The 20,865-nt window shown below is 46.6% G+C and overlaps 1 protein-coding gene across 1 annotated transcript in view; it reads left to right on the top strand.

Moving 5' to 3' along the window:
- Positions 1-211: 211 nt before the first annotated feature.
- LOC146036472 (adenylate kinase isoenzyme 5-like) overlaps positions 212-20,865 on the top strand; it is a 54,496-nt gene continuing 33,842 nt past the window's right edge. The window contains exons 1-4 of the mRNA XM_083160465.1: positions 212-505; positions 4,142-4,319; positions 7,756-7,920; positions 8,019-8,191. Coding sequence (XP_083016591.1) covers positions 446-505; positions 4,142-4,319; positions 7,756-7,920; positions 8,019-8,191 — 576 coding nt within the window. The 5' untranslated portion in view covers positions 212-445. The remainder of the gene's footprint in view (positions 506-4,141; positions 4,320-7,755; positions 7,921-8,018; positions 8,192-20,865) is intronic.

A 20,865-nucleotide genomic window follows, 5' to 3' on the forward strand; every position in this document is an offset into this window, starting at 1 on the left:
ATGTAATTAACTGTATATTTAACATATAATAATATACACAGGATTCACTGTTTTAGTGCTTTCTCATGGTTCTGTACAGTGTCATAAATCAAGATAACACACCCAGATATTTCCTGTATTATATCTGCAATTATTAATCATGACATTACATATCAGTGACCATGAGTATTGGGAATAATGATATATCTATATAAGGCGGCTGATTTCCCCTGCAGGCTGGCTGCTATCACTGCTGAGGCAGATGTGTGGGTTAGTGAGGGGGAGATTGCCCCCCAGATAGCCGTGTGCTGCCTGGGGGTGGGTGCATGAATGAAGCTGCCGATGCAGTTTGGCAGACACAGGAAGGAACCGGGGGAGTTTGGGAGGAGGAGAGACCGGAGACCTTGAAGAAGAAGGCGGCAGGGGGATCACAAGGAGCCGGGGAAGAGGGAGAGGAGGCTGCAGCATGAACACATCGGAGGCAAAGGATTACCTGTCAGACAGACACATCCCCCGGCTGTTCGAGGTGTCTCCATCCCTATCTGTGCCTAGTGCCTGCAGTGTGACTAATGTGTGTGATTGTGTACTGCTGCATGCCATGGGTGTGTGTCTGTGCAGTGTGTATGTTGCTGTGTGGTTGGTGCACTGCCACTGTGTGGTGTATATGTAGGTCTGGGGACAAGTAGTGTGTATCTGCAACTGTATAGTGTCCTCTTTATATTCAGTGCATGATAATGGATTGGTCATGGAGAGTGTATTGCTAGTGTAAGTTATATGTGTATAGGTGCACAGCACACTTATTTGGGTTTTATATTGTGAATAATTATTACATACAAAGTGCATAGGTGTTATAGGCTTATAACATGAAATAACAACTGAATTTTATTACGCCAGCTGCAGTATTCAGGATAATGTTTGTAGGGTCAGCCTGACCCCCCACACACCTCCTGCACATTCCACAGAGCATGCAAATTGTCCTGCTTAATCCCCCCCACCATATAAGTCGTTGCAGTATGTGCCGGTTAGGGTGTATAAAACTAGCGTATCTTGTGGTATCTGCCATTGTATTCACATTTGTGGTTAAACTTAAGCATCTTGCAGCATGTGCTATAGATTTATAAACAGGAAATCTATTTTGTACAGGACAAAGTATAATTGTGTAGCCTGATTTTAAAAATAAATTATAATGAATTTATGATAATTCTGTGGGTGTGGATTCAAGAAGACGCACAGTGAATGCGTATAAACCTTCTGTTTATGCTCACTGCTACCCCTTCTGTGTCACCCCTGTCTGTCTAAAGGTGCCCATACACGCTGCGATTATCGCATGCGTTTTGTACTTTTAAAGTACAAAACGCATTGCATGTGCGATAATCGCACCGTGTACCTGCGGGAATGGGATGCGATGCGATGCGCGTCCCCACAGGTACAATATTGTAAAGCACAAAAAGTATCTGCAGGCAGTACTTTTTGTGCTTCATTGCATCGCATCGCATCAATACAGGAGTACATGCGATGCGATGTCCATTAGAACCTATTAACTTTTTTTTAAAAAGTGGCTAAAATCGCATCTCATTGAATCACATCGCATCGCACCCGCAAAGTACAGTACATCGCATCACATCGCATCCCCCTACAAGTGCCAAAATCACACGGCACAAATAAAGTACAAAACGCACAGCACACATATCGGTGCGTGTATGGGCACCTTAACCTTCCCCTTTAGAATTTAAACTCTCACATGCAGGGCCCTCTCTCCTCATGTTTTTTTCTCTCCAATATCCACTGCATATCGCCGGCTACAGCTGACATAATTATCACATATGCTCTAACACATGCGATAATTATTGCAAAGGACAGCTCTTGCGTTAAGAGCTATCCTTTGCGGTGAGCCAGTGATGCGCAGGGGTCCGGCGGCTCGCCCCTCCCTCCCTTACCTGGCTTATGTGCTGCTGCGGGCAAGCGGGCTTTCCTCCTCCTCCCTGCACCCGGAAGAGGACTTTCAGTACAGCATACCATCCAACTTTATCATATGTAGAATGGGACACTCGAGCGCCCGTAAAGGGGCGTGGCTTATGTAAATGAGGGTGCAGCATATGCAAATGAGGGTCGCGCCCCTGTTTTCGGCCACTGCTCATCAGAATAGATGCTGTGCGCATGCGCTCAGCGTCTATTCTGTCAGATTGGGGGGGACTCCCAACTGCCCCCCTGCAGCGGGACACTGCCAGCCACGGGAGGGACGCGGGAACGTCCCCAAAAACTGTGACGTTCCCGCGTTTAGCGGGACAATTGGGAGGTATGGTACAGGGAGGAGGAGGTCACAGGTCCGGGCAGCACAGCGCTGTGCTGCCTAGACACAGGTGAGGGGGGGTCGGTGGGGGTCCATGCGGGGCGGCGGTGGGACGGTAGGTGGGTCTTTAGAGCATCCCACAATGTGGTAAAAACCCTGATAACGGGGTTTTTACCGCATTTTTAGTTTAGAGAATCCCGCTCTTAAGATGGGTTACACACTATGGGGGTTATTCTGGTTCACTCCTTCTGGCAAATTCCTTCTTGGCAAAACCATGTGCACTGCAGGGGGGCAGATGTAACATGTGCAGAGAGAATTAGATTTGTGTTAGTTATTTTGTTTCTGTGAAGGGAAAATACTGGCTGCTTTATTTGTACACTGCAATATAGATCTCACTTTGTAGTAAAACTCCTCCCAAATCTAACTCTCTCTGCACAAGTAACATCTACCCCACCTGCAGTGCACATAGTTTTGTCCATCTAAGAAGGAATTTGCCAGAAGGAGTGAACCAGAATAAGGCCCTATATGCCTATATATAGGCCCAAAGCGCAACCTACTGATAATTGCTGAAATCCAAGAACTTCAGAATAGCATAAAACCATACTTGCCGACTTTTCATCTCCCCTTTGCGGGAGACCAGGGAGAGGGCAGCTAATTAGGGGGCGTGGGAGCTCTCAAATGTAATTTGGATAGCTCTGCCCATGGCCCTGCCCCATTTACGGCACAAAAATGGGGCGTGGCTATCCAAATTACATTTTGAGATGGTAGTGGTACCGTAGCACTTTTTTAAAGGAAGGAACCCAATTAATGGAAAAATAGTGGGGAGCAGAGGGAGAGAAGCAGGAGGGAGGCACGAAGCAGCCAGCCGCTATCTTACCATCTTATCTGCGGCGCTGCCTTCTGCTGCTTGTGCCGCTCCCTCTGCTGCTCCTGCTGCGCTGCCGCTGTAGGCAGTATAGCCACTGCTGACAGATCCCCGGCCGGACAGCCGTGGCGTCTGCTTCGGCACTTTGTGATTTGCGCAGTCACTTTTTTTTTTTTTGCCAGACGGGCTAAAAAACCGGGAGGATCGCACACATTATCGGGAGACCGGGAGAAAGGAACAAAAACCGGGATACTCCCGCTAAATGCGGGAGTGTCGGCAACCCTGCATAAAACCATGGATTAGGACCCATGAGCCTGATTCAGGAGTAGTAGTAGTAGTAGTAAGTAGTAGTAGTAGTAGTTTGTTTATTTATAAGGTGCCACAAAGTGTCCACAGCACCGTACATAGCAAACAAATGACAAGGTAACGTACAGGGTGTGTTGATAAAATACAGCATAAATAGGGGTATACAGTAGCTGGTAGAACTAAAATCAGCATCAGTTCTGAAGTAGGTGTGGAGATTGTCGAGGAGCCAGCTATGCAGTTGCCACTTGCTGCTTCGAGAGGCTGTTAATGCCGCCGCCGCTGCTGATTCTCCTTGGTACCATGCAAGGTGATGTGTACGAGACCGAATGAATTCTCTCCCCAGGGTAATAAGTCAGTCTTTGTTCCCGTCGCTTTTCGACAAAGTCAGGGCGTTGACGTCATGTGATGTCAGCCGCCCGCCCCAAGCAGGCATTGCTACGCCTGCTTCTACATGAGAATGTCCAGCAACTTTATGGGAACGACCATAAAAAACTGGGAGTTCCAATGCTGCCGCCCCCTGCACGCTCTTGGCCCTCCCTCCCCTGAGCGAACTGCCCAGCGAGTTTGTAAGTCACCGAACCCGTTCACTGCCGGGGTTCCCTGACCATAGGGGCTGGGGACAAATACAGATTGCAAACTAACAATCCCGAATCAGCTTCTATATACATACCTGACCATGAAATTCTGTATTTTCTCTGCAGAGCTTGCTGACAGGCCTCATGTATTACCGGCCAGAAGACCCTATTAATTACCTGGAACTGTGTCTGCAAAGAGTTAGGGATTTAGGGGGACCTGAAAAAGTGCAATGGGACACATTTCTGAGCCGGACATTGCCTCCTATTAATGGCGGTCAAGGGAAGAAAAACAAACACAAGGCAGGTGTGTGGCTATAATCACAGAATACTCAGACCTTATACCTTTGTGCATAGAAGTCTATGGCCAATGTTTTTCTATATCTATTTCTGTCCATACTAACTACACAGTTTCTTACTGTCCATCTCACTTTGCTGCCTGTAAGATCTTTCGTCTTCCTTACTCAGTCCCGCTCTCTTACTCTGTACTGTTGGGTTGTCTGTCCATCTCTCTTATTGTTGGGTTATCTGTCTCGCTCTCTTACTCTGTACTGTTGGGTTGTCTGTCCATCTCTCTTATTGTTGGGTTATCTGTCTCGCTCTCTTATTGGCCCTTATTCTGATCGGTGCGGAAATTCCCGCATGCGGACGGACCGCCGATGTTGATCGTCTGCGCATGTGCAGAGGTCACTCTGCGCATGTGCAGGCGATTTCGCCGCACGGATTCTTTATACGCCGCACAGGGGGCGTAGAGGGGCGTGAGGGGCTACTTAGCCTCATTACCCTATGCATACGCCCCCCGTTTCATGGGCGTTCCCATGCAAACGCGGGGCGTATGCATGGTAATGAGGCCGTGACGCGTGTGTACGGGGCGGGCATCTGACATCGCCGGATGTCAGCTGCCCGCCTCTATACATGATTTCACACGGACAAGTGTCCGTGTGGTCTTGTGTTGCGGGACCTGGTGGAGCGTGCGGCCCTGCATTCGATGTTCGGCGACCATCGAATGCAGGGGCTGCTCCCACCATGGAGGAGGCGTATCCCCGTCCAATTTCATGCGGATCGCCACATATCCGCATACGGACGGCAGGTGGCGATCCGTATGGAAGGCGGGGATTCGCCTGCACGGTTGCGGCCGCATATTCTGATCGGGCCGCACCGATCAGAATAAGGGCCATTGTTGGGTTGTCCGTCCCGCTCTCTTACTCTGTACTGTTGGGTTGTCTGTCCCTCTCTCTTACTCTGTATTGTTGGGTTGTCTGTCCCGCTCTCTTACTCTGTACTGTTGGGTTGTCTGTCCCGCTCTCTTACTCTTTATTGTTGGGTTGTCTGTCCCTCTCTCTTACTCTGTATTGTTGGTTTGTCTGTCCTGCTCTCTTACTCTGTATTGTTGGGTTGTCTGTCCCGCTCTCTTACTCTTTACTGTTGCGTTGTCCATCCCGCTCTCTTACTCTGTACTGTTGCGTTGTCTGTCCCGTTCTCTTAGTCTGTACTGTTGGGTTGTCTGTCCCGTTCTCTTACTCTGTACTGTTGGGTTGTCTGTCCCGGTCTCTTACTCTGTACTGTTGGGTTGTCAGTCTCGCTCTCTTACTCTGTACTGTTGCGTTGTCCGTCCCGCTCTCTTACTCTGTATTTTTGGGTTGTCTGTCCTGCTCGCTTACTCTGTACTGTTGGGTTGTCTGTCCTGCTCTCTTATTCTGTATTGTTGGGTTGTCTGTCTCGCTCTCTTACTCTGTACTGTTGGGTTGTGCGTCCCGGTCTCTTACACTGTACTGTTGGGTTTTCTGTCCCTCTCTCTTACTCTGTACTGTTGGGTTGTCTGTCCCGCTCTCTTACTCTGTACTGTTGGGTTGTCTGTCCCTCTCTCTTACTCTGTACTGTTTGGTTGTCTGTCCTGCTCTCTTACTCTGTACTGTTGGGTTGTCTGTCCTGCTCTCTTACTCTGTATTGTTGGGTTGTCTGTCCCGCTCTCTTACTCTGTACTGTTGGGTTGTCTGTCCCTCTCTCTTACCCTGTACTGTTGGCTTGTCAGTCTCGCTCTCTTACTCTGTACTGTTGCGTTGTCCGTCCCGCTCTTTTACTCTGTATTGTTGGGTTGTCTGTCCTGCTCGCTTACTCTGTACTGTTGGGTTGTCAGTCTCGCTCTCTTACTCTGTACTGTTGGGTTGTCCGTCCCTCTCTCTTACTCTGTATTGCTGGGTTGTGAGTCCCTCTCTCTTACTCTGTACTGTTGGGTTGTCTATCCCGCTCTCTTACTCTGTACTGTTGGGTTGTCTGTCACGCTCTCTTACTCTGTACTGTTGGGTTGTCTATCCCTCTCTCTTACTCTGTACTGTTGGGTTGTCTGTCCTGCTCTCTTACTCTGTATTGTTGGGTTGTCTGTCCCGCTCTCTTACTCTGTACTGTTGGGTTGTCTGTCCCTCTCTCTTACTCTGTACTGTTGGGTTGTCAGTCTCGCTCTCTTACTCTGTACTGTTGCGTTGTCCGTCCCGCTCTCTTACTCTATATTGTTGGGTTGTCTGTCCCGCTCTATTACTCTGTACTGTTGGGTTGTCTGTCCCTCTCTCTTACTCTGTACTGTTGGGTTGTCTGTCCCGCTCTCTTACTCTGTATTGTTGGGTTGTCTGTCCCGCTCTCTTACTCTGTATTGTTGGGTTGTCAGTCTTGCTCTCTTACTCTGTACTGTTGGGTTGTCTGTCCCTCTCTCTTACTCTGTACTGTTGGGTTGTCTGTCCCGCTCTCTTACTCTGTATTGTTGGGTTGTCTGTCCCGCTCTCTTACTCTGTATTGTTGGGTTGTCAGTCTTGCTCTCTTACTCTGTACTGTTGGGTTATGCGTCCCGGTCTCTTACTCTGTACTGTTGGGTTGTCTGTCCCTCTCTCTTACTCTGTACTGTTGGGTTGTGCGTCCCGGTCTCTTACTCTGTACTGTTGGGTTGTCTGTCCCTCTCTCTTACTCTGTACTGTTGGGTTGTGCGTCCCGGTCTCTTACTCTGTACTGTTAGGTTGTCTGTCACGCTCTCTTACTCTGTACTGTTGGGTTGTCTGTCCCTCTCTCTTACTCTGTACTGTTGGGTTGTCTGTCACGCTCTCTTACTCTGTAATGTTGGGTTGTGCGTCCCGCTCTCTTACTCTGTACTGTTGGGTTGTCTGTCCCATTCTCTTACTCTGTACTGTTGGGTTGTGCGTCCCGGTCTCTTACTCTGTACTGTTGGGTTGTCTGTCCCATTCTCTTACTCTGTACTGTTGGGTTGTGCGTCCCGGTCTCTTACTCTGTACTGTTAGGTTGTCTGTCCCTCTCTCTTACTCTGTACTGTTGGGTTGTGCGTCCCGGTCTCTTACTCTGTACTGTTAGGTTGTCTGTCCCTCTCTCTTACTCTGTACTGTTGGGTTGTGCGTCCCGGTCTCTTACTCTGTACTGTTGGGTTGTGCGTCCCGGTCTCTTACTCTGTACTGTTGGGTTGTGCGTCCCGGTCTCTTTCTCTGTACTGTTGGGTTGTCTGTCCCGCTCTCTTACTCTGTACTGTTAGGTTGTGCGTCCCGGTCTCTTTCTCTGTACTGTTAGGTTGTCTGTCCCTCTCTCTTACTCTGTACTGTTGGGTTGTGCGTCCCGGTCTCTTACTCGATACTGTTAGGTTGTCTGTCCCGCTCTCTTACTCTGTACAACCCGTTATCATGAAAGTTGTATTATATGCACACAATCCATTCATGCATCTGTTACTTAATTACATTTTCTTTTGGTAGAGGTGGCCCAGCCCTCGCAAATGCACCGCTATGAGCGTCTGCCTCCCATCGAGTCTCAGTTCTCAATCGACAGTGATTCTGATATGACAGAATCTACCGGACTTATTCAGGAATATGATGTCTTTAACCCCAACAGAGAGAGACCTAAAATCATCTTTGTCATTGGTGAGAATTGCTGCTGCATTTATCAATTCGTTTTGCATGATGTAAGAGAATACTTTGTACCTGCGGGATAATGCTTACTTCTGCCTATGGTTTCCCAGGTGGTCCAGGCAGTGGGAAGGGGACTCAGAGCACAAAGATGGCGTCCCATTTTGACTTTGTCTGTGTTTCTGTTGGAGAAATCCTGCGCAAACAGCTTATTCACCATGCAACCAGTGACCGCAAGTGGGAGCTGATAGCTCAGATTATTTCTAAAGGAGAACTTGCTCCTCCGGTATGTGTGATTATTTTTCTGGTTACTATTTACAAATCCATCCCCAAATTGCAGACATATGTTGTGAGCAAAATTCCTGCCAACTGACAGCAAACTGGTTCCTCAGTAATTTAGGGTCTGATGTAACAAGCATTAAAAAGAGTGTGAGGATCAGTGGGAAAGTTGCCTATATCAGCCAATCAGCTTTGAGGAAGTTTTCATCGAATACAGGTTGAGTATCCCTTATCCAAATATCCGTTATCCACATTATTCAGAAAACCATACATTCTAGAAAGTGAAAAAAAACAATTCTTGCTAAAAGCACTACTGGGCACATACGTAACAGCACTACTGGGGACATGATATGTAACTGGCACTGCTGGGGACATCTGTAACAGCACTACTGGGCACATATGTAACAGCACTACTGGGGACATGATATGTAACTGGCACTGCTGGGGACATCTGTAACAGCACTACTGGGGACATAATATGTAACTGACACTACTGGGGACATCTGTAACAGCACTACTGGGGACATAATATGTAACTGGCACTACTGGGGACATCTGTAACAGCACTACTGGGGACATCCGTACCAGCACTACTGGGGACATAATATGTAACTGGCACTACTTGGGACATCTGTAACAGCACTACTGAGGACATGATATGTAACTGGCACTACTGAGGACATGATATGTAACTGGCACTACTGAGGATATGATATGTAACTGGCTCTACTGGGGACATCTGTAACAGCACTACTGGGGACATCTGAAACAGCACTACTGGGAACATGATATGTAACTGGCGCTGCTGGGGACATCCGTACCAGCACTACTGGGGACATCCGTACCAGCACTACTGGGGACATAATATGTAACTGGCACTACTGGGCACATATGTAATAGCACTACTGGGGACATGATATGTAACTGGCGCTGCTGGGGACATCTGTAACAGCACTACTGGGAACATCCGTACCAGCACTACTGGGGACATAATATGTAACTGGCGCTGCTGGGGACATCTGTAACAGCACTACTGGGAACATCCGTTCCAGCACTACTGGGGACATAATATGTAACTGGCACTACTGAGGATATGATATGTAACTGGCTCTACTGTGGACATCTGTAACAGCACTACTGGGGACATCTGTAACAGCACTACTGGGGACATGATATATTTCTAAAGGAGAACTTGCTCCTCCGGTATGTGTGATTATTTTTCTGGTTACTATTTACAAATCCATCCCCAAATTGCAGACATATGTTGTGAGCAAAATTCCTGCCAACTGACAGCAAACTGGTTCCTCAGTAATTTAGGGTCTGATGTAACAAGCATTAAAAAGAGTGTGAGGATCAGTGGGAAAGTTGCCTATATCAGCCAATCAGCTTTGAGGAAGTTTTCATCGAATACAGGTTGAGTATCCCTTATCCAAATATCCGTTATCCACATTATTCAGAAAACCATACATTCCAGAAAGCGAAAAAAAAACAATTCTTGCTAAAAGCACTACTGGGTACATCTGTAACAGCACTACTGGGTACATCTGTAACAGCACTACTGGGGACATCTGTAACAGCACTACTGGGCACATACGTAACAGCACTACTGGGGACATGATATGTAACTGGCACTGCTGGGGACATCTGTAACAGCACTACTGGGCACATATGTAACAGCACTACTGGGGACATGATATGTAACTGGCACTGCTGGGGACATGATATGTAACTGGCACTGCTGGGGACATCTGTAACAGCACTACTGGGGACATCCGTTCCAGCACTACTGGGGACATAATATGTAACTGACACTACTGGGGACATCTGTAACAGCACTACTGAGGACATGATATGTAACTGGCACTGCTGGGGACATCCTTACCAGCACTACTGGGGACATAATATGTAACTGGCACTACTGGGGACATCTGTAACAGCACTACTGGGAACATGATATGTAACTGGCACTACTGGGGACATCTGTAACAGCACTACTGGGGACATCCGTACCAGCACTACTGGGGACATAATATGTAACTGGCACTACTGGGGACATCTGTAACAGCACTACTGAGGACATGATATGTAACTGGCACTACTGAGGATATGATATGTAACTGGCTCTACTGGGGACATCTGTAACAGCACTACTGGGGACATCTGTAACAGCACTACTGGGGACATGATATGTAACTGGCGCTGCTGGGGACATCCGTAACAGCACTACTGGGGACATCCGTACCAGCACTACTGGGGACATAATATGTAACTGGCACTACTGGGCACATATGTAACAGCACTACTGGGGACATGATATGTAACTGGCGCTGCTGGGGACATCTGTAACAGCACTACTGGGAACATCCGTACCAGCACTACTGGGGACATAATATGTAACTGGCACTACTGGGCACATATGTAACAGCACTACTGGGGACATGATATGTAACTGGCGCTGCTGGGGACATCTGTAACAGCACTACTGGGAACATCCGTACCAGCAATACTGGGGACATGATATGTAACTGGCGCTGCTGGGGACATCTGTAACAGCACTACTGGGGACATCCGTTCCAGCACTACTGGGGACATAATATGTAACTGGCACTACTGAGGATATGATATGTAACTGGCTCTACTGTGGACATCTGTAACAGCACTACTGGGGACATCTGTAACAGCACTACTGGGGACATGATATGTAACTGGCACTACTGGGGACATCTGTAACAGCACTACTGAGGACATGATATGTAACTGGCACTACTGAGGATATGATATGTAACTGGCTCTACTGGGGACATCTATAACAGCACTACAGGGGTAATAACATGTAACTGGCCTAAATATGTGCAAGAAAATTATTGCGTGGCATTCAAATTCAGTGCCTGAGATAGAGCACAAATAAAATATAATTGTGTGTATTTCATGTGTGTGATGTGTTTGTACAACATAAATGCAAGATACCTCAAGATACATTAATGAAATATAAAAATATTCTGAAATACGGAATAATACGAAATACGGAATAATCCGTTATCCAAAATTCTTCTGGTCCCGAGCATTTTAGATAAGGGATATTCAACAATTAACGGTAGATATTGATTGGTTGCTATTGGCAATATTTTCATCAACTTCTTTACAGAGAATATTATTACCAGTTATTTATATAGCGCACACATATTCTGCAGCGTTGTACAGAGAATATTATTTTTTGTGAGAAAAATATTTATTGTGTTATCACAAAGATTACAAATTAGGAAAGAGTACATACATTTGACATATATATTTAAGTAATTTTCCTAAATAATAAATATATTTAAAGGAGCCCCCACACACACCGATCCCGGCGGTGCGATGCTATACGATGGGGTGCGCGCTCCCGCGGCACCTCATCGCACAGTACAAAAAGTATGTGCTGCACATACTTTTTGTACTAGCTTTTTATAGCATAGCATCGCATCGCATGCACATCGCATGCACAAGGCAAACGATGCGATGCTATGTGTGCTAGTTAAGCCCACATCGCACGCCGGGATCGGTGCGTGTGTGGGCTCCTTTAGTTTAATTTCAGATACAGAGATTACATCAAACACAAAGGGAAAAACGGGGGAAGGAAGTATGAGGTTGGGGAAATGAAGAGACAAAATTTTGAAAGATTTTAGGACTTTTAGGGTCTGTACTTATTATACTTAAATTTATATACTGTAAGCCAATATAATTTTAAGAAAAGAAAGGAAAAAGAAGTCTAGTCTCCCTAAGGGACACTTGATAATTGTCTAAATGAAAACCATGAAGTCGATTCAAAAAGTTTATAGATGAATGTCTTTGTATCTCTATCCAAACAATCAATGAATCTCTCCCATTTCTTAGCAAATTTTTGCACCCCCTGCTTCACATCTGGTAAGGTTGCTCTTCGTTCAAAATACAAGATCTTAAGTAGCATATTTTTAACTGCAGATAATAAAGGTGCACTTTTTTTAATCCAATGTATGAGGATTTGCTTTTTGGCTATTACTGAGAATATTATTACGTTATTTAAATAGTTCACACATATTCCTCAGCGCTGTACAGAGAATATTATTACCAGTTATTATATAACGCACACATATTTCTCAGCGCTGTACAGAGAATATTATTACCAGTTATATTATATACCGCACACATATTTCGCAGCGCTGTACAGAGAATATTATTATCAGTTATTTATATAGCGCACACATATTCCGCAACGCTGTACAGAGAATATTATTACCAGTTATTTATATAGCGCACACATATTCCTCAGCGCTGTACAGAGAATATTATTATCAGTTATTTATATAGCGTACACATATTCCACAGCGCTGTACAGAGACTATTATTACCAGTCATTATATAGCGCACACATATTCCGCAGCGCTGTACAGAGATTATTATTACCAGTTATTATATAGGGCACACATATTCCGCAGTGCTGTACAGAGAATATTATTACCAGTTATTTATGTAGCGCACACATATTCCACAGCGCTGTACAGAGACTATTATTACCAGTCATTATATAGCACACACATATTCCGCAGCACTGTACAGAGATTATTATTACCAGTTATTATATAGGGCACACATATTCCGCAGTGCTGTACAGAGAATATTATTACCAGTTATTTATGTAGCGCACACATATTCCGCAGCGCTGTACAGAGACTATTATTACCAGTTATTATATAGCGCACACATATTCCACAGCGCTTTACAGAGAATATTATTACCAGTTATTATATAGCGCACACATATTCCACAGCGCTTTACAGAGAATATTATTACCAGTTATTATATAGGGCACACATATTCCACAGCGCTGTACAGAGAATATTATTACCAGTTATTTATGTAGCGCACACATATTCCGCAGCGCTGTACAGAGAATATGACCAGTTATTTATATAGCGCACACATATGACCCTTAAGGTGCAGCACCTGCAGTTCAAGGAGGTTTGTATCACGCCATCTGACGAAGTTTTACACGAAACGCGTTAGTGCGGGGCTTGGTGAAACCAGCTCGTTACGTGCCATGCTTCCCCTCACCTCGTCTGTCCCTCCGACACGTCGCTTCCTCCTGGAGTGTTACCGACAGTTTTATATTCAGTACGAGTATTGATTGGCTGTACCGGAGCATTTTGTATGCTTTTATTAAATATCAGTTTTACACTATGGAGCGCTCCTCCTTTACTTTATTCTAATATATATATATATATATATATATATATATATATAGGTTGGTGCGGCCCGGCACTCACCGCTGCTGCTCAGCTGCCCCGGTGCCCTTCCACGGGTTAGTACAGAGAATCAAGAAAAGGCTGGCACTCCGGGGGCTTTCAAAAACGGTGGTCCCCCTTTGTCAAGGTGCATGGTGTTATCACCACGCACCTTGACAAAGGGGGACCACCCCCGAAATGTTGGTCGTTTATTGTTACAAATACAGCACGTTTTTGAAAGCCCCCGGAGTGCCAGCCTTTTCTTGATATATATATATATATATATATATATATATATATATATATATATATAAAATTACCTTTGGTAATTGGTTCTACAATAGCCTTTGGTTAACAGATACTGGTGTAAGGTTCAGTGAAAATGATTTTCACTGAACCTTACACCAGTACACATCTCAAGACCCCTACACTAATACAATCACCGACAGTGAAATTCTAAATGCAAGAGTGCGCTTCTGAGTCTTTAAAGGATCTGTTGTTATAACGCCTTGTTGGGGATACATCCCGTTTGAAAAAGTTGTGGAAATTGTTCCAAAACTATTCGCAAACCCCTGATGAAGTCCCTTGCAGGGACGAAACGCGTTGGAAATGTTTGTCTACTAATCTGAAATATTTGAAATGTTTTTATAGTCTGGATCTACCACCACTGCTGAGTGGAACAAGACACTTTTCAATAATATTTATAAAATTTGGACTTTACTTTGATTTACTTTGAATTTAACCAAAAGCTATTGTAGAACCAATTACCTAAGGTCTAAACAAGGGCGCCAACTTACAACTGCTACCTATCTATCTATCTATCTATCTATATATATATATATTTCCAGATGCTTAATAAAAAGCGGAGGCACTCACCATTGCAGCAAAAAGTCAGCCACTTTTATTCAGTGGTCATTTTAAAGTCGACGTTTCGACCCAAATACTGTAGGGCCTTTGTCAAGACAAGACAGGTAGATCCATAGGCACACCAGAAGGAAGGCAGTAATACTGACACTCATGGCAAATCATCTATATATACCCCCTCCCCCATCAATGCTGCACACAACACCTGTGTATGGAACATGCTGATAGGTCCACACTAAGGGCCTTATTCTGATCGTAGCGGCCAAACGTGCGTACGTTCGCTATTAACGTACGCTAGCCGCACGCAGCCGTTGGGGTTAAGTCCACCCACAACTCAGCCGCATACGTACGGGCAGAAACAACGTAGAAGGGGAGTGGCGTACAAATGAGCGTACGGCAACGTACGTGGACGGACCAGCTCTTACACTCCGACAACTGGTGTACAATTGAGCGTACGCCACCGTTTACGGACGTCTCTCGGCCGTCTTCCCACCGACTTCTTGCGGCTATCTGAGTGTACGCCAGCTTGCACGGACGGGTCCCTATTGTTTTCAATAGAAAAGTCAGCTTATGTCACCGCTCGTGAGAGTGAGCGTACGTCCGTGTACGCTGGCATACCCTTCATATATATGGACCTGCAAATGTTGCCTTTCAACTACAATTATGAAAATGAATTAATTGATTGAATTAATTAATGTGCAAAATAGTGGCCATGGGCTTAAAACATTGCTGAAACATCCTTTGTAGGTGTTAGATGTGGTTTATGTTATTGTATCATAAATACAAAACCTATGTTTGTATTAGAGTGAACACGTTGACACATGTCGACTTGTGTAGATTGAGTGTGCTACTGTGTAAAGTCTATGAAAGCACGTAGTGAATGTGTCGACCTGTTTAACAAATACCTACCTTAGCATATATAAGCAGGTCTTACAAAGATTCTTACCTTAAATTAAACAAACCTTTAAATGTAGAGAAGTATAGAAAGATAACCTTCCAATGTGTTAGAGTGCTGTGTGTGGCTTGCAGGTAGTGAATTCATGGTTTTGACTTAATAGACTGCAGCATTGCTTATTACATTAAGGTGTATGTGTTTGAGTAGTAATCCGCGTAAATTAGCTAACCCAGGCGCACGCTGGCATGCGGTATCTGTAGGGGTGGTTTGAGATGGCGGTTGGCGGCCGCCTGTTTTGTGTCCGAAATGAACGGTGCTTTTGTCGATCGTGCGGTAGTAGCACCGCTCATTTTTGGTGCACACCCCCGTGTACGCCCATATTTACGCCCATTTTCCCTCATTATTTCGGCCGCACCCCTCTTCACGCCCCTATGCCGCCCCCATTACCCGTACACTCGCGTACAGGTTTTTTCGCACGTAGAGACCCGTCCGTAAGCGTTGGTGAGTGGTCGCGCCTGCGCATTAGCGAATGTACGCATGCGCAGATCATAAAAAATCCCGGGACATCCGCGTACGGCCCGGCCGCTCCAACCAGAATAAGGCCCTAAGTGACGCTGGCACCGGCGTAACTATAATTTGGGCGCCCCCCCGCCGATAATAAAGCACGCCCCCCCCCTCCACCACCCCCGGCCGCCCATGCCCCCCTTCCCCCCCACCACCCTGGCTGCCCATGCCCCCCCCCTCATCATCCACATATTTACCTGTATTCGCTGCGCTGGTCCCGACTCCCCTCCTGGCTTCATTCTGATGCTAAGCACGGACCATCACAAAATGGCCGCCCCCATACAGCAGACAGTTTCATAGAACAGTGTGCTATATGGTGGCGGACATTTTATTATAGCCCGTCGCAATAGCATCAGAATGAAGCCAGGGGTGCCGGGACCACCGCGGCGAATATACAATAGGTAAAGCTGCGGGGGGTGGGGCATTATAATAGCACCGCAGCCCCCCGGCGCCCGCACTTACCCAGCGCCTCCCCGCGACCGCGGGGGCTGCGGTGCTGTAGTTACGCCACTGGACGCTGGGTAAACTGTGGGATAATTGTACAAAACATCCATCTAAATTACAGACACTAGTCATGATATATAGAGCTACTGATTAATACAAAATAAATACTTACTAAGAGCGCCATAACTATGATGTGCTAAAGTGCTGTTTGCTAGAAAAACTCTCTGCACACCTCTGAACCCGGAAGTGCGCGTGCGTGTCACCAGTGGCGTAGCTACTTTTTGGGCGCCCCCCCCCCGCCATTAGGGGGACGCGCCCCCCCCCCCCCCCCCCCCCCCGTCGCCGCCCCGCCGAGCACCCCTACCCCACCGCCCCGCCGCCCATGCAAACCCCCCCTCAATACCCCACAGCCTTACCTATCGCGCTGGTCCCGGCGGCTCCGTTCTTCTGCTGAGGACCACCAGAAAATGGCCGCCCCCATACAGCAGACAGTTTCAGACATCTGTGTGCTATATGGGGGCGGCCATTTTGTGGTGGTCCTCAGCAGAAGAACGGAGCCGCCGGGACCAGCGCGATAGGTAAGTCTGCGGGGGATTGAGGGGGGGTTTAACTATAGCACCGCAGCCCCCGGCGCCCCCACATGCACAGCCCCCCCCCCCCCCCCCCCCCCGCGGTGGCGGGGGCTGCGGTGCTATAGTTACGCCCCTGCGTGTCACCACAAGACCAGGTGGAATGCACAAAACCCAACAGACGCACATCCGGTCCCGGAAGTGCGTCAGCGCCTCACCAAAGACATAGGTGGAACGCACCAGCAATGTGACAGCGCGAACGCCTGCACGTCAGTAGTTTATAGTAATAGGAAGCACACCTCTGATCCCGGAAGTGCGCGGGCGCTCCATGTAAAACATAGGTGGAACGCACCAGTGGCATATCTGCTCATGCGCCCAGTCTAATATTCTAATAATAAATGCACTACCCAAAAAGAATCAAGTATGTCATAGAGACTGGCTAGAGGGACACAGCATATCAGGAAAAAAACACTAGCAACAAGTATTAACAGGCAAAAAACTGTGGACAGCATGATGGGGGAGAAGTACATATGATGTACATAAGATAAAAAACACGTATTAGTTATACATATACATTACAAACATATAAAGAAACACACAAAAAACACACAAGAGAAACTTTAGACAAAAAAGGTGACTTAGGGACATGGGGCCTTATTCTGGTTGGAGCGGCCGGGCCGTACGCGTACGTCCCGGGATTTTTTATGATCTGCGCATGCGTACATTCGCTAATGCGCAGGCGCAAACTCTCCACAACGCTTACGGACGGGTCTCTACGTGCGAAAAAACCTATACGCGAGTGTACGGGCATTGGGGGCAGCATAGGGGTGTGAAGAGGGGAGCGGCCGAAATAATGAGGGAAAATGGGCGTAAATATGGGCGTACACGGGGGTGTGCACCAAAAATGAGCGGTGCTACTACCGCACGATCGACTAAGGCACCGTTCATTTCGGACACAAAACAGGCGGCCGCCAACCGCCATCTCAAACCACCCCTACAGATACCGCATGCCAGCGTGCGCCTGGGTTTGCTAATTTACGCTGATTACTACTCAAACACATACACCTGAATGTAATAAGCAATGCTGCAGTCTATTAAGTCCAAACCATGATTTCACTACCTGCAAGCCACACACAGCACTCAAACACATTGGAAGCTTATCTTTCTATACTTCTCTACATTTAAAGGTTTGTTTAATTTAAGGTAAGAATGTTTTTAAGACCTGCTTATATATGCTAAGGTAGGTATTTGTTAAACAGTTATACACATTCACTACGTGCTTTCATAGACTTTACACAGTAGCACACTCAATCTACACAAGTCGACATGTGTCAACGTGTTCACTCTAATACAAACATAGGTTTTGTATTTATGATACAATAACATAAACCACATCTAACACCTACAAAGGATGTTTCAGCAATGTTTTAAGCCCATGCCCACTATTTTGCACATTAATTAATTCAATCAATTAATTAATTTTCATAATTCTAGTTGAAAGGCAAGATTTGCAGGTCCATATATGTGAAGGGTATGTCAGCGTACACGGACGTACGCTCACTCTCACGAGCGGTGACATAAGCTGAGTTTTCCATTGAAAACAATAGCGAGCCGTCCGTGCAAGCTGGCGTACGCTCAGATTTCCGTAAGAAGTCGGCGGGAAGACGGACGAGAGACGTCCGTAAACGGTGGCGTACGCTCAGTTGTACGCCAGTTGTCGGAGTGTAAGGGCTGGCCCGTCCGTGTACGTTGGCGTACGCTCAATTGTACGCCACTCCCCTTTGACGTTGTTTCTGGCCGTACGTATGCGGCTGAGTTGTGGGTGGACTTAACCCCAACGGCCGCGTACGGATAGCGTACGTTGTTTTGGAACGTACGCACGTTTGGCCGCTACGATCAGAATAACCTCCATGGTCCCCATGTCACTGCTTTAACCAGTGGCTATAGAGAAACAATCACGGCACTGTATGTTCAAAAAAAAAATTTAGACCTATGTCTGGTAGGAGCCTACTTTAAAAATATGCCAAGGTGGTTGTACTCGTTTAACCCTTTTGGGTCAATGGTGTTCACTTGTTGGTTAGTGCCATGTGCTCCTAAATCTTATTTTGTGAAAGTGACTTAAATGAATTCCATTAATTGTGTTTTGTTCCTGACTTTGCAATATGATAAATAATGGGTGCTTTTCTATTTTCTTAAGAGGTTTTATTATACAATATCAATAAACAAATATTCTTTTCACCTGAAAACAGATTATCTGGACTTTTCCATCCTTTTTATGGATGTTGTGCACCTGTTACCGAAAAAAGCCATTGGTTCCCAAAATTACATAATGCTAGAAAAACATTGGAGCACTTCTAAACACTGGTGCCAAAAGGGGGGAGGGTAGGTACTAATCAACTGGCTTGGGAGTGGGGGGGGCCAGCTGCTAAGGACAACATTGTTCCCCTTGTCTGGCCATCGAGGGTTGAGGAGTAGGGCATGTGAAGGCAAAGGCGTGTGCACCCTGGAAGAAGCTCTCACTACAGCGGGGCTATGATCCGCATTTCAGCCACAATAAATTCTACTTACCTTAGTATACACTTACTTTTAAGAGCAAAGGTTGGAAGAATCATGCGATGGGGAGCGACCAACAAATGATTTTCCTTCGTGCGGCCGCATGCGACTGGACGCGTACACATGCTAGTGTGGGAATTCCCTCGGTGTGGTGGGGTGCACGTGCATTCAGTGGGGCTGCTCGCTAGCCAGCAAATATATGCAGCCTAGCGAGCAGGTCTGAATCAGGCCCTTAGTTCTGTAGTAGTTTTACATGTTGTAAATGACCTCTATAATTAGAAAAACAAGGAAAGAATGAGCACGCCCCCTGCAGGTATTTATGTGGCATAACAGCAGTGTGTAATAATATGATTGTACCAAATGTAAGGGATAAAATAACTAAACAACAGTTTTGCTGGGGTGCGGGAAATCCTGTACATCACTGGCAAATTGGAGCACCAAGCCACTGAATTTACTATTTAACAATTTCAATGGGTTTATGGAATCCATTGTCGATGTGGATGTGTTTTACAGCCTTTCTGTGAATTTTTTTTATAGGATTACCACCCCATCTCTCTTGCCAGAGGTATCACAATCAGTGCCAGATTAAGCCTTCGGGGGCCCGGGGCACTTTAGACAGGGGGGCCCCTTGCACTTGTCATTACAGGCCGCAAACTGCATGGGAGAATATTACACTGTCAAAACACAGAGTAAAGGCAGTATGAACTTGGTCAATGGGTAACTGCAGGGGAGATTTTTGGGCCGCCCCCTGGACCCGGGGGGAGAGACCCTTTTGAAATTTTTAAAATAGGTCAGAGTGGAGGGAGCTCAAGAGGGCTGCTCCCCGGGGTTACCTCTTCCACTTGTCCAGGACACCACGCTCCTCCTCCGCAGCAGCAGCAGTCACTGGCGGGAAGGGAGAGGGGCTGATACACCCGCCTTTGCCATCTAAACCTACCCCCCCCCCCCCCCCCGTGTAAGTGGCTAAACCTAACCCCCCTTCCGCAGCCTAACATTAACCCTCCCCCCGCACGGCCTAACTCTAAGTTCCCTCACTAATGCCTAAACCTATCCCCCCTTACCAGGCCTGACCCTACTGAGGTTTGCCTGATTCTTTTGAAGTTCCGACGGCTATCAGGATGCCAGTGTAGGCAGCGGTGTAGCTAGGTGCCATGGTGCCCGGAGCAAGGGCATATTTCGCGCCCCCCCCCCCCTACCCCGGTAATGAATTAGGGCGTGGCTAACATGTGTTTGCATGTTACATTTGAAAAGAAAAAAACTTAAAAAATAAGACACTATATAAGACCCTGTAACGGAATCTGCTGCGCTATATAAGACAGACTGTAACGGAATCTGCTGCGCTATATAAGACGCTGTAACGGAATCTGCTGCGCTGTATAAGACACTGTAACGGAATCTGCTGCGCTGTATAAGACACTGTAACGGAATCTGCTGCGCTGTATAAGACACTGTAACGGAATCTGCTGCGCTGTATAAGACACTGTAACGGAATCTGCTGCGCTGTATAAGACGCTGTAACGGAGTCTGCTGCGCTATATAAGACACTGTAACA

The sequence above is a fragment of the Crinia signifera genome, chromosome 9, assembly GCF_055691185.1.
Source record: "Crinia signifera chromosome 9, ASM5569118v1, whole genome shotgun sequence".
Taxonomy (NCBI): Eukaryota; Metazoa; Chordata; class Amphibia; order Anura; family Myobatrachidae; genus Crinia; species Crinia signifera.